Below are 15,433 nucleotides of genomic sequence, written 5' to 3'. Positions count from 1 at the left end.
CGGAGATAGTGTAGTCTTTACAAGCAGAGGAAAAGTTCCTTGTGTTTGGACTATACTACAAAGTGCCTCTGTTTTTTGAAATGAAGAGTGTTCTGTCTCTTCTTTAGCCAATTATTGGATGTTAGCTGACAAGCTGTTAAAAGAAAAAGGTTTGAAAAGGCACAAGCTTTGAATACGCAGTTCATGTTCCTAAATGATACACACACACACACACACACACACGCAAAAAAGCTTGCATAGCCTGTATCACTATACAAACTGAGAATGTGTGTGTAACTCCTAAACAAGAAACGGGACAGAGGGAGACAGCATAACGGAGTGACAGCCGACAGCTGAGCTCAGAGAAACTAAAGGAAGAGAGGAGAGAGGCTGACAGCGTTTGGCAGCACACAGGCAGAGACGGAGGGATGGAGAGGCAGAAAAAGAGAGAGGGGTCAGAGGGAAGAACAGATATTAGGGATAGGAGGACTGAAGGTTTGAGACATAGAGAGGACAGAAGCAACAATTATAGAAATTATATAAAATTATAGAAAAGTCAAGTGAAAAAACAGGAGTGAGGCAAGGACAGTTTAGCAGGAAAGGAAGGGGTTAACAGACAAGTGATTTTAAGTTAGAGAGGCTGAAGAAAAAAATAACTTCCTTTTTGCCTGACTCCATATCCAGCATGCTGTTAGGGCTAGAACTCTGGCATTGCTGTCACCCACAAAATAGAGCCAATTACACACAAGTGCCCCCCAGCAGAAAGCCGACTTTGCAGCCTGTGGGATGCACAGGGGTGTGTGTGAGTGAGTGTGTGTCTGAATAATTAGAGACTTTTAAAGCTGCCCGCTTATTGCTGTTTGACAAGAGGAGGGGGCCAGGCCGAAAAAAGGTTTGCTTTTAAAACCCACAGGAAATCTATTAAAAGCTTTACATAAGGCATATTTACACAGAGACTAGTCCCGTTTGCTAAATCCCTCTAACCTCACCCCCTCTCTCTCCTCTGCCACTCCCTTTTTTAGAAATCAGACATTCTCCTTCTTCTTTCCTGCTCTGATTTGAGTCTGTCAATGTCACAAATCACTGTCTTTTTCACTCTTTTAAGCTTGAATCAGTCATTGCTGTGGAAGATATATTTATAAAAAAAAAATGTTACTCTAAAACAGGGACCCGATTGCTTTTGGAATGACATGTTTGCAAAACAAATATGTCTCATGGTTAAATCATGAGCTGTAATTGCTGCACTGCTGTCAGCAAGCAGGGCACTTAGTTGACCGTACAGAGTCAGGAGGGAAATGAGAGGTACCACTTCGGGTCAGGCCATCTGTTAGAATGCCTGTGTGATACTGAGGGAGTACGACACCTCACTCAACACCTTCCTCCTTTTAAATGTGGATGTGGAGAAGCAGTCACAGGGGTTTGCCCTGAAAAAGGTCCCTGTCTCACCCCTGTAATCCCTCGCTGAAACAACAATAGGATGTGCAACTATGTGTTTTTATCATGAGGTCACACTCTCTCTAGATGATGGATTGATTTGACAGCTCTCACTTGTTGACTGTACAGCTAGCAGCTAGTCTACATTTTAACAAGTAAAATGTAGCCACAGTAGTGAAGCCAGATTTTGCTAAAATCCAAAGAAAGAACCTGTATTGTTCATTCAGCCAGCTTTCTGTACAAGTTCTGTGTGATGTCTGAAACATCTGTGGCAGCATCACAGTAGCAGCCTGCTAGGACTGCTGTCACACACTAAAGGATGCATATGTGTGTACAACATGTAGACGTGTGTTCATTTATCAAGTCAAGTCAAGTCAAGTCAGCTTTATTGTCAACTCTGCTATATGTGCTGAACATACAGAGAATTGAAATTGCGTTACTCTTCACTCCGCAACATATAACATGTAACTAAAAACTAAAGATAAATATAAAGTGTAAAAAATGTACCTACAATGAGGCACACACAAAATACAAGGCACATAATGAAGGCACAATGCAGTAAGAGTGCAAAAGATGTATAGTGCAAGTCAGTGCAGTTGGCATAATATAAACAGGAATGGTTTAACTTATAACAGCTTATTGAGACTGGTATGAGAGTGCAAAAGATGCAATGGTGCAAGTCAGTGCAGTTGGCATAATGTAACAGTCCAGGAATAGTTTAAGTTATAGCAGCTTATATGAGACTGGTGTGACATGACAGGGTAAAAAGTGACTGGTGCACAGAGTTCCTTTGGTAAAGTGGCTGGTACAAAGAGTTCCTATCTTGGGTGGTGGTAGGGGTGAGGGGATGGTGGTAGGGGTAGGGGGTGGGGGGTGGTGTCAGGGAAGTGGGAGAAAGTGGGGCACAGCAGGGAGAGAGTTCAGCTTCCTGACAGCCTGGTGGATGAAGCTGTCCCTCAGTGTGCTGGTCCTGGCCCGGAGGCTGCGCAGTCTCTTTCCTGATGGCAGCAGACTGAAGAAGCGGTGTGAAGGGTGGGTGGGGTCTCCTGTGATGCGGAGGGCCTTTCGGGTGAGACGGCTGTCGTAGAGGTCTTGGAGGGAGGGGAGAGGGACGCCGGTGATCCTCTCAGCTGCTCTCACTATGCGATGAAGCGTCTTCCTGCAGGTGGCGGTGCAGGCTCCGTACCACACAGTGATGCAGCTGGACAGGATGCTCTCAACAGCCCCTCTGTAGAAGGTGCACAGGATGGAGGGAGGGGCTCTGGCTCTTTTGAGCTTGCGGAGGAAGTAGAGGCGCTGCTGTGCCTTCTTGGTCAGGGATGCAGTGTTGTTAGTCCAGGAGAGGTCCTCAGTGATGTGCACACCCAGGAACTTGGTGCTGCTCACCTGCTCCACAGCAGCACCGTCGATGGTCAGAGGGGTGTGCTGACTCTGTGCTCTCCTGTAGTCCACAACCATCTCCTTTGTCTTCTCCACATTCAGGGAGAGGCTGTGGTCTCTGCACCACCCGGCCAGAAGGTGCACCTCATTCCTGTAGTATGTTTCATCTCCACCGGAGATGAGACCCACCACAGTTGTGTCGTCCGCAAACTTCACAAAGATGTTGGTGTTGTGTGTTGGCGTGCAGTCATGGGTCAGCAGAGTGAAGAGGAGGGGGCTCAGCACACATCCTTGGGGAGCCCCGGTGTTCATTGTGATGGTGCTGGATGTGTTTCTGCCGACCCGCACTGTCTGAGGTCTCCCGGTGAGGAAGTCCAGCAGCCAGTTGCACAGCAAGGAGTTCAGCCCCAGCTGGTCCAGTTTGTTGATGAGCTGCTGTGGGATGATGGTGTTGAATGCTGAGCTGAAGTCTATGAACAGCATTCGAACGTATGAGTCTTTATTTTCCAGGTGGGTGAGAGCTGTGTGGAGTGCTGTGGAAACAGCATCACTGGTTGACCGGTTGGGCCGATATGCAAACTGGAAGGGGTCCAGAGAGGAAGGAAGGGCCGTCTTGATGTGTTTCATGACTAACCGTTCAAAGCACTTCATGATGATGGGTGTGAGTGCTACTGGACGGTAGTCATTGAAGCAGGCGGGGGTGGACTTCTTCGGCACAGGGATGATCGTGGTGGCTTTGAAGCAGGTGGGGACAACAGCCTGGCTCAGTGAGATGTTGAAGATGTCTGTAAACACCTCAGCGAGCTCCTCAGCACAGTCTCTGAGCACACGGCCAGGTATGTTGTCAGGACCGGGAGCTTTGCGTGCGTTGATCTGGCTGAGAGATGTCTTCACGCTGGCTCGGGACAGGGAAAATACCTGGTCAGTGGGAGAGGATGTGATCTTTTGTGCAGGAGTGCTGTTGAGTGCTTCAAAGCGTCCGAAGAAGTCATTCAGCTGGTTCAGCAGAGAGGTGTCGCTGTCACAGGTCTGTGGTGGGGGCTTGTAGTCTGTGATGGTCTGTATCCCCCGCCACAGGCTCCAGTATATCATCCAGTATAAGAAGTTTGCAGGTCATTAAATGTGTGTGAGCCTCCTAAGGTTTAACTTTAAGCTGTGTATAACCATGCATCTAAATATGTTGTAAGCATGTGCATTTTAAGTGACGCAAAACACACAGTTCATGAGCAGAGAAAGTTTGACGTGAGCCATTTGAGAGCCATCTCTTCCTGGATGAGTGCAGACCTGTGTGTGTGTGTATGTGTGTGTGAAAACTGTACCCCAAGGCAGACTGGTTTCACCATCTGTCCTTGCTGTGTCCTGTGATTTCCCTGTGTAATTCAGACAAATGTCAGACTATGGGCAGGGAATGAGCTTTGACAAACTGCTCCAGACATTCTCAGTTCACACTCTCCCCTGATACTCCTGATGAACACTCTGTTGCCTTCTTCTGTTATTTAGGACAAAAATTCACGCTGCATTCACATGTTTCATCAAGAATTCATCTCTTTCCCTCTCCGTGGTGGTGAGACATCAGAACATTACAGTACAAAAATATCAGTGCAAATTGAACTCTTGTAGGCAGGATGGCAGCTTCAGGAGCTCAGCTACTGAGGCATATCTGCTGTTTAATATCAAAAATGTTGCTGTTGTAACTGTGTGTGCTAACATGTGTCCTCTGTGTCTGCAGTATAAGGGCCAGGCCAACCTTCATGTGTTTGAGGACTGGTGCGGCTCCTCTATAGCTCAACTCAGAAAGAACCTGCACTTCCCTCTCTACCCTCATGTGAGTACTGCGGTGGCTGGATTAAATGTATTGGCACTGAAGGTGTGTCATATTGACTGTTTGTTTACGTCTGTCAGTCTGATCTCATGAGGCACATAATGAGTTTACACCTGAGCCAGTTTACAGAGACAAGTGGCATGTCCTAAGAGCAGGATTAGAAAACAGCTAGACTTCCATTTGGCTGTTGAAGGTGTACATAGATTTTAATCACATGCACTTCAGTCCTGTCCTCCACAGCTCATGTGAGCTTTGGATCAGTCATTAGCTGTGTGGGTAACCAGCCACAGATACACCTCAGATATAACTCATTCTCAGGCTTTCCATTTGTAGCTGTCATTTTGCTGAAATGACACAGCAGCATTTCAGCAGCTGTTGACAGAAGTGTTCTGTACATGTGCAAATGAGAGTCTGTCAACTGCAGTAATTTTCAACCTGTGAACTGTGACTATAGTGAATCATCATTATCAATGAGCAAATCAGTTGCTTTTTCCGGCGGAGCATTCCTCATTGCTGACTGAAATGTCAGCTGTGGATCTCGTATGTTATTTGCTTGTTAAAAGCATATTAAGACAACACTGTGGTGGATAAACACTGCTGACTGTGTGCTGTTTGTGCACAGTTTACTTTTGCAGCAGAGTTCTTTTAAGTGGTACAAAAATAAGAAACAATTCCAATAAGACAACACTGCTCTGTTATTGCAGTGTGTTGTATGAGAAAATGCGTCAGTATTCATTATCTTCATTTACATTTTGACATTGTTGTGTAGCTGCATACTTTTGCTATTTAATTTTCAATAAGTGCTCCATGTGATCAGATTTCTTTCCATTTCTCACTGCAGACCAGAACCACAGTGAAGAAGCTGGCAGTGGCTCCGAAGTGGAAGAACTATGGCCTGAGAATATTTGGCTTCCTCCACCCTTACAGAGACGGTAACTGGCATGTTTTATTAGAGCTGGATCAGACACTGAGAGACTTGGAGCATACATCCTTGATATAAGTAGCCAGTTTCCAAAGCACTCTTAATGCATGTATTTCAGACCCACTAATATAGTGGATATTCACATTTTTATTAGGGCTGAAAACCAGAAATCTCACAGCTAAATCTCATTTCACTCCCCTCATGGGCTTAGCCCCGATGCCAGTTGCTATGGAAACTGATAAGCTTAAATGCCCAAGTGCCCTTACATGAAGTGCAAAATAGGAAGTTATTAATTGCACTACTGGTCATTTCAGCCTCTCGTGTAGATATTGCAGGTGGTATGGTTCTCTCCAGCTGATAGTTTAAAGGTCATGCCACCTTCATTGTGTGCTCTAACAAGGCCCCTCACCTTCATTCTGTCAGATAGAATTCTATAGTCTAAAATTTTGCCAAGTAGTTAAAAAAGTATCTATGTTAAGGAAGAGAAAATATTAAACATATTCTGTAATAGTGCATATTTGTATACAAAATGTATACAAATGTATGTATACAAAATGGATCTACAATATAGATAACACATCCTGATTTCCATAGATCAGAGAGGATTTGGCAAATTGTTCAACTTTGAGGGTGTTCCCAGTGCATTAATGCGTGGTGCGTGAAAACAATGGATACCACGATTCACCATGGTAATAGCTAAATAAAGGACAGAGCTTCCATTTTAATCCACTAAAGGGAGAAATATTAACGTGTGATGAATGAATTTATGAATTTATCTGTAAGGACACAGCAGCAGCAGCCTGTTTGAATGAGGAAAAAAGAGCTATTAAGCCAATAGTATTATATTTTATTCAGCGTCTATGTGTGTTCATGGTCCTCCAGACTTCATTTTCTAAATGGATAATAAAGTGTCAGAAAAAGTTTTGAAATATTTTTGTATGTGCTTGTTTGCTTTTCAGGCTGTGCTTAAAACTGTTAACATTTCCATTCACACAGTTGTTTAATAGGAATTAGAGATTCAGTTGCAGCAACACTTTTCATGTAAGCGTAACCAAATGTGTCATTTTTGACCGCCGCTGGCGGGCGTCTGGCCATCAGATGTTTGGTGCATTTTCTCAATCTAATCATATGAATCTGCTCCCACTAATACACACTTTGATCATGTTTCTTCTTCACCTCTAGGTGACTTCCAGTTCTCTGTATCATCTGATGATAACTCTGAGTTCTGGCTGAGTCCTGATGAGAGTCCTCTCAATGCCAGACTGCTGGTCTATGTAGGACAGGTAAGCAGGAGGCTGTGCTACAGTCTTTTATAATGTCTGGAGTCGCTCCCTTTAAAGTCAAAAGCATCCTTTATGGTTTGTGATGCTCAGCAAATCCATTAAATGTGATTTTCCGAGACTATATGACTTCTGTACCTGGTTCTAACTAACATTGCTTAGCACTAAGCTGCATAGAGAAAGAAAATGAGTCACTTGGGGTCTAAATAGTTTCAAACTTCTCAATGTCACGACGAATAGCAAAAACACCTTGTGTAATATATACCTCTGGGAAAGCTCTTACAGTACGATATATTCTGGGAAGCCAAACCCTTATCATTAGGCTACATGGTGTCTTTATTATCTGATAGGATATTCAGGCGAGGGGTGACTCATAGCTCTAAATGGCATCTCATGGATTCCCTTTCTCTCAAAAAGAGCTATGCAGTAATGACAGATCCGATATGGCAAATATTCTCCAAAATATGTAGCTAATGGGATTGTGAGGATTTTTGCTGCCATTGCTGTGACAGTCATGAGAAAAACAACAGTATTGTTTGAATTTGTAAGGCAACCTACTTAACTTTGCAACCTCCCAGTGTTGTGTGAATAGCTGCAATGTGCATGCAAACTAAGCAGGTATAGTTTGTTGTCTAAACCCAACACCTCCTACTGAAAATGCTTCCACCCCTCCTATGCACCCAAACCCAATGTATGCCATTTTGGGAATCATTTATGTGTGGGAACACATTGTGCTGTGATCTGGCATCAAAGCATCAATGGTTGCCGTTAGTAAGATCATCAGGTCCTGACCAGTCAGCAGCATCAGCCTTGCATTCTGCCAGACATCCCTCATACAGCAGGAGGAGGGACGATGAGCGATTTGACCTTGTTCGTCTTTAGTAATCACCTGCTCACCTCTTGTCACCATCATAACACGCAGGCTATCACTCACCTCCAACACACAGGCGACTTAAATCGTCCTGTAGAACATCCTGTGAAAAATTGTTTTCCTTTTCCATCTATCCTTGAAGTACCCTCTGCCCACAATTGAATAAAAGTCAAGCTGTGCTGCTATACTGCCTTCACTAATAAAGTTTTCTCACCGAAAGCTTTTGAAAAATTTAAGAAGAGAATGATGCATGAGGTTGCACAATGTTTGAACCTCTCCATATAAATGCTCTAAGCAAATGTCTGTAAAGAGCAAAGGTCCAGCTTTTGGTGCCATCTGTATTCCAACAGGATGTGAGGTGTCACCATGGTTCCATGGGAGCTGAGATTAATTAGCTGGCAGTGAATATTGATGTGACATTTAGCAGTGGAGAAATATCATCGAGGTAATGGCAGAGTAGCAGCGCTATGTATGGCCAGGGACCATTCATTCTGCCCACTGGCTGACAGACAGGCCTTGCTGCTTTAGAAGACAGATTATGTTTTACAGATAGAAATCTAAATCTCCACTTTCTCAGTATGCCACCGATCTGTCTGCATCAGTTTAGGGGGGAAAAAAGAGCTTTTTATAAATTCTAATAACTCAAAGCTGTTATTAAAACTGAGATAATTACAGGACAGTTATCTGGATTTTATTAGCAGAAATTAGGGGGCTGGCTGTCTGTCTATTAGAGTATTAAAACACATTTACTGTAGTCTCTTAGGACCTTATCACTAGGAGAATGACAGCAGTGCTTCACCATTTGAGTAACCAGTGTTTATGTAGCAATGCACCCTCCTGTGGTTTTGTGAAACAGGGCAAATAAAAAATGATTGGCAAGATTAGTTAATTTGTAAAAGATGCACAGAAAACATTTGCCACTTTTTGGCGAGGCGTTGCAGAGAAATTTGTCTCAAAAGGCACACCATTGATTAATCCCTACTATTGTTAAGCTCAGATGTTTGAAGTCAAAAAGATAGATCTACATTTTTGTGAGCAGGGTGTCAAATTTCACCCTTTTTGCATAATGTTTGTCAGATAAATTCATATCTTGGTCTTGCTGTAATTCTCGTACTATTCATGAACTGTCTTACTACTCAGAAACACATACAGTATTGTAAAGTGTTGTTACTTTGTCAGCTGGCGCAGCAGTGTCATCCTCAATAGCAGACTGGCTATAAATGGAATGTGCTGCGAGACATCTAACTGTGATATGATGAAAAGTAGGGAGCTGAAGCGTTTTCGTGGTGTTTCCATGGAGACCCCTGTCAGCATTTTATGGTCAGCTTTCAAATGACATACAGAATAGCTCTATGGGATACAGACTGATATATCTTCCGACAGGTCAAGTTAATAAGATCATCTGCGGAGGTGTGCTTTTGTGCCCGGCACGTATAAACAGAAATGTTAAGTTCTACAACTGATTTCTAAGCTGTTCCTTTTAAAGACACATATACGGCTGTTACGGCCCCAGGCCTTTTTAGTTATTTGGTGGGGTTTGTGTGTGTTTTCACCTCCGTTCCTTCTGGGAGGCTGCATTGCAGTATGCAGTTCACCCGTGTGCCTCTCGTTTCTGTACTTGCTGTATTACTATGTGACTTGTTGTACACAATAGTACTCGTCTAAACTAGCGTTGTGCTGAGGCATTAGTTTGGTTCAGGACTGTGAACAGACATGCTTGTTTATGTTAGCATAACACTAGCTGAGGCACACATTTTGTTAATTTCTGTTCATCCTATGCACCCTGTTGTTTTCCTTTATGTTAACTGCTTGCTTTTGTTATTGGGTTATTAATTGTTTTATTTTATTTTATCAATTACATACCTTGCCTAACATCTGGTTTTATGTTACGTCCCCTTCCCTAGCAGAGCTAGGTTGTAACACTGCACTGTCACAGAGCAGTGATGGTGAGGAAGACGTTCTGTTCAGGCTCCTGCATGTACCTGGTCAGTGGGCAAGAAGGATTCTAATAAGAGTGTTCTAATATGAACACTCTCCTTTCTCCTGCTGGGGCATTATCTGTACCCATATGAACTGACTTAATGTGAGTGAGTGTCATTCATTGTCCTGCCTTGGCATTAATCATATTTTTTGCTCCCAGCTAATCTGTAATGAGATTTTCCTTCAATCAGAGTGTCCAGACAGCTCCCGCAGAGCTTCCCACAGAACCAGACCGGGGCTTGTCTGAGATTGAGAAGTAGCAAAATGCACTAGTGTCTTCATGCATCGGTTTGTACAGGAACATGCCTGAAACAGTGTCAGTCTGGTTCCAAAAGTGAACACAAGAAGACAAAGACAGACACACAGGAAAGTGGGTCAGGGAGTGTGCAATCAATATGATAGACTGAAGGGTAGCTGCTCATTCTCAGACAATACTGTCGCTGTTTTACGATTTAACTAACTGCTGAAGCCTCACCTCATCATCAACAGCTTTTGATAATGAGATCAGATTATCAATACTGTTTCCTCAGTATGTAAAGAGCTGTTCCAGAGTGAAAACAAAAAAACCTACTTTGCCATATTGATTAGGAAAATGGATAGAAGAGGTCAGAAGGAGGAGCACTATCAATAATAAAATAAATTATGTTTGAGTTTGAGGCTGTTGTGAATGCAGGCTCACTGTGGCATTATCATGATTTACTGGGAAACTTAACCCGAGCAGAGCGATCATTAATATTGATTGAAGCAACTGTGGATTTCCTTCTACAACAAGTAAAAAAGACAAACCGCAGAGCCTTTACCTGCTTCCAACACCTGTCCAAAAATAATAAATGGCATTTTGGATTGAAAACCACAACAAGCATATAATGAATTTTTATTCCTTATAGAAGTTCCAATTTATACTTTCCCCCCTCCCATCCACTTAGCTGTATTAGACATCGACAAAGAAAGTGGAAGCTCCTAAGATTAAAATTCTAAACCTGCTTGAGATGAGCAATCCATCACAGTGCCTTTACTGTTGTTGTAGTTACAATAGTGTGTGCACAACATGCCATTCAAAGTACCCCTAACCACCCACTATTAATGTAACGTTGACAACAATAAAAACAGACATGTAAATAATTGTGATGGATCACTACACTCAAGCCCATGTGAAGTATCTGCAGGTTGACTGTATGCCAGACTGAAAGGAATGAAAATGGCTGACTGCCTTGAAGGAGGGAGAAACACCATTGCAAACACTGCATGTTGTGCAAATGGTCTCATGAATGCTGTAAGCATTGTGCTTGAATGCACCTGCTTAATGAGACCAGGGCAGCCAGAGGTCGCAATCAAAACAAAGACTGCTGTTGGCGATGGCTCACCATGTGTGCACCTGTTTTATTTTTTCATTAGGCTCATTATTATTGGACCGGTAACACCGCACACAGTTGTCTATACTAAGGTCAAAGATTTGCCCTATGTTATTTGAGTGTCTTGGGTAGACTTGCAGTGTGCTCAGGCCTGTCTGATGAGTTGGTGTTGGCCTTAGTGGGACAATAACAGGTCAGGTTTTCACCTTGCAGTAAATTGTGATCATCAGCTGCTTTATATTATCTTATGATGGTTGTACTTAGGCACATAGAAACTGACTGCAGCACCTGAGCAAACATCCTTATCATCGGGACATTTAATATTCCAATATTTTTGTTTTCTTACTCTTACTAAGTTTTGGGCTTGAACTTGTGAACTTATGCAATGGAGCTGAATGATTTATCAACATTACTCATGGTAAACAGACTTGTTCTTAGCAGGGCTGTTATAGCAGAAAAAAGCTCTAACTGATGAATTTGTTCAAGCTAGGAGCTCAACGAGGAACCAATGACATCAATGATGACTATGCCTCTTTTGAGTATAACAGTAAAAGCTCAAAAACCTTCACACCTAACTGGAATGCAGCCATAATTAATCTTATTAGTTACAACTCTGTTTTTCTGCCATGACATTTGTTGGCATGCCAAGCCATCTGCTATGTGTGTATAACGGACGAGTGATGAGGGATGAGTGCTCAAGCAGAGAGAGTGAGAGGGTCTGATGCATGAGCAAGCACAATATATGAACATACTGTTCATTTTTTTTGCATAACAGTGCATAAAAATCCCTTGTAGCCAGTATTTTGCATTGACAAATGCAAATGTTCTAAATAAATATATGATTCTATATTTTCAGATACTGTGTTTTATGTCTATGTCTGCATATGGTCTAATTTTTCGCCCAAAATCACTTTTACATGCTGAAATCTGACACTAATTCATTTTGAGTTAAGCAAGATGCTAGATCTACCTCCAAGTTTTCCCAAAATCTCAGGCTTTCTCTGAGTTTTCTCTCCGGATAAAAATGTATGAATGAAACCTGAACTTTTATGCAGACCCAACCGATCCTACTTTCCTCATGCTTGCTTGTATGTCCTCATGTAGCCTACTTGCACACATGCTGGATAGCCATGTAAACTGTGTGAGTGAAGGTGTGTTGTGTCTGTATTTTTAGTTGTTCAATTTGAAAAAAAAAGGCCCATTGAAGACTAGAAAAGCTACACTCTAAAGTCATATCACAGGTCAGCTGTTTCTGTATTATTTCTCTCTTATATGGGGAGTAAGAAGGACGTATGGCAGCTATAGAGTTGCTAGAAAGAGGAGTAGCCTAATGTCTCCACAGCTCCACTGCACATTCATATTTGTTTTATCTCCTGACCCTGTTTTGTGTTTCACTTTTCAGTCTTTCAGGGCCAGTGGCCATTTGAAATTAGTTTTCTCTAGGTATCAACATGTGTGGGTGAAGATCACAAAGAGATGCAGTGTCTGTTTGTTTGTGTGTGTGAGACAGGAAAGTTTGTGTGTGTCAGGGTTCTTTGAATGCCTTAAGTCTAATAGACTTGATCGCCAAGTTCACTTTTGTTTTTAAGAGGAGACTTCTGAACAAGAATTAAAATATGACATTATGTCACTGAGGGACTGAGTTTAAATCTGATAATTGTGTGGATTGCCCCTGGCTGCTTGCCTTCTGATTTACCTACCTGTATTTGTGAGTGTGGCTTATGTGTATGCTGCATGTACACCTCGGAATACAAGCTGCCAGTTTCAGAGTTTTTGTCCTTGTAACAGGAGTACCATTGTTCACATAGAGCTGATACTTTGTTTACATCCCTGAAAAGTGAAGCCACCACTTTACCTACAGATCTCACTGACTTTATTTGAAGCTGTGGCCCTTCTGTTCTTTTATCTCTGGACTTAAGTGGTGGACTCAGGTCTTGTTCGTGGTTGGTTAAATTGCTGGATAAAGAAAATTGACACTTTGCTTTCACAGACAGTTGGGTTGCCTGAAATCACTCGATTTGAACAATATGGATGTTATACTACAAACATATCAAACACCAGAGCCAAGGTATACTGTAAAAAACATATGGGGAAATATAACCTCTTGTTTCTGTATAAGCAGGTTATACCTTGTAAATTGTATATATATTTTTGTACATTTGCATTTGAAAATGAAATAATATTATTTGTTTTTCCTTGTACACCGGTGTTGATTTTTTTTTCCCCTTTGGGTCTGCTGTATAAAGCACGACTTGCTGAGGTGAATAGTTTTCTGTGCTGCTTCTGCTGTGTAATTGTTTTATCTGGTAAATAGCAGCTATTTCATTTAAATATATATACATGTAGGGACAGCAGCTAGAGATTTCTTCCAACAGTGTATTTCCAACAGTGGACTATTATTTTGTTTGTAAGTTTTAAATTCATACACTCAACAAAAATATAAACGCAACACTTTTGTTTTTGCTCCCATGTTTCATGAGATGGACTTGAAGATCTAAACTTCATTCCAGATACACAATATTACCATTCCTCTCAAACATTGTTCACAAATCTGTCTAAATGTGTGATAGTGAGCACTTCTGCTTTGCTGAGATAATCCATCCCACCTCACATGTGTGCCACATCAAGATGCTGATCTGACATCATGATTAGTGCACAGGTGTACCTTAAACTGCCCACAATAAAAGGCCACCCTGAAATGTGCATTTTGTTTCTGCTTTATTGGCGGTCTGGGGACTCAGAACCAGTCAGTATCTGGTGTGACCACCATTTGCCTCATGCAGTGCAACACATCTTCTTCGCATAGAGTTTATCAGATTGTCTATTGTGGCCTGTGGAATGTTGGTCCACTCCTCTTCAATGGCTGTGCGAAGTTGCTGGATATTAGTGGGAACTGGTGCACGCTGTCGTATACGCCGGTCAAGCACATCCCAAACATGTTCAATGGGTGACATGTCCGGTGAGTATGCTGGCCATGCAAGAACTGGGACATTTTCAGCTTCCAAGAATTGTGTACAGATCCTTGCAACATGGGGCTGTGCATTATCTTGCTGAAACATGTGATGTTCATGGATGTATGGCACAACAATGGGCCTCAGGATCTCATCACGGTATCTCTGTGCATTCAAAAGGCCATCAATAAAATGCACCTGTGTTCTTCGTCCATAACAGATGCCTGCCCATACCATGACCCCACCACCACCATGGGCCACTCGATCCACAACATTGACATCAGCAAAGCGCTCACCCACACGACGCCACACACGCTGTCTGCCATCTGCCCTGAACAATGTAAACCGAGATTCATCCGTGAAGAGAACACCTCTCCAACGTGCTAGACGCCATCGAATGTGAGCATTTGCCCACTCAAGTCTGTTACGGCGACGAGTCAGGTCAAGACCCCGATGAGGACGACGAGCATGCAGTTGAGCTTCCCTGAGACGGTTTCTGACAGTTTGTGCAGAAATTGTTTGGTTATGCAAACCAATTGTTTCAGCAGCTGTCTGAGTGGCTGGTCTCAGACGATCTCGGAGGTGAACCTGCTGGATGTGGAGGTCCTGGGCTGGTGTGGTTACTCGTGGTCTGCGGTTGTGAGGCCGGTTGGATGTACTGCCATATTCTCTGAAACGCCTTTGGAGACGGCTTATGGTGGAGAAATGAACATTCAATGCACGAGCAACAGATCTGGTTGACATTCCTGCTGTCAGCATGCCAATTGCACGCTCCCTCAATGCTTGTGGCATCTGTGGCATTTTGCTGTGAGACAAAACTGCACATTTCAGGGTGGCCTTTTATTGTGGGCAGTTTGAGGTACACCTGTGCACTAATCATGATGTCAGATCAGCATCTTGATGTGGCACACCTGTGAGGTGGGATGGATTATCTCAGCAAAGCAGAAGTGCTCACTATCACACATTTAGACAGATTTGTGAACAATGTTTGAGAGGAATGGTAATATTGTGTATCTGGAATGAAGTTTAGATCTTCAAGTCCATCTCATGAAACATGGGAGCAAAAACAAAAGTGTTGCGTTTATATTTTTGTTGAGTGTACTTGTGCAGAGCTTTGCAATTTTGTCTCTGCTTTGAAGAAGGTCAGAAGTTTCCGATGTTTCCAAGGTCATGAGTACCATTCCAAGAATAGACCCCAACAATGTGGACACCACCAATGGTCTGAGCCTTTATTGTAAAGCTGTTAAATGTGATGTTTTGGACACATTTCCCTGTGAGTCCTCTATGTACTGTATGTGTTTGAAAGTAGCCAGACATCTCCACCTTTTATTCTGGAAGAGGACCATTTGAGGATACTGTCGGTGGAAATGTACCACAGTCACATCATGCTGTGGGCCTCAGAGTAAAAGCACAGTAGCACACATTGTGTCCTCCTCCTCTCCAGCCAACAGCCTCACAGAGA

The 15,433-nt window shown here is 42.8% G+C and overlaps 1 protein-coding gene across 1 annotated transcript in view; it reads left to right on the top strand.

The window, feature by feature from the left end:
* The window catches only part of b4galnt4a (beta-1,4-N-acetyl-galactosaminyl transferase 4a), a 116,644-nt gene that overhangs the window by 69,505 nt on the left and 31,706 nt on the right, over positions 1-15,433 (top strand). The window contains exons 4-6 of the mRNA XM_028408597.1: positions 4,523-4,618; positions 5,457-5,547; positions 6,720-6,820. Of these exons, the coding sequence (XP_028264398.1) occupies positions 4,523-4,618; positions 5,457-5,547; positions 6,720-6,820 (288 nt within the window). The remainder of the gene's footprint in view (positions 1-4,522; positions 4,619-5,456; positions 5,548-6,719; positions 6,821-15,433) is intronic.

Source organism: Parambassis ranga, chromosome 6 (genome assembly GCF_900634625.1).
Source record: "Parambassis ranga chromosome 6, fParRan2.1, whole genome shotgun sequence".
Taxonomy (NCBI): domain Eukaryota; kingdom Metazoa; phylum Chordata; class Actinopteri; family Ambassidae; genus Parambassis; species Parambassis ranga.
Note: the sequence above shows the minus strand (reverse complement) of the source record. Positions and strands in the feature narration are given on the sequence as shown.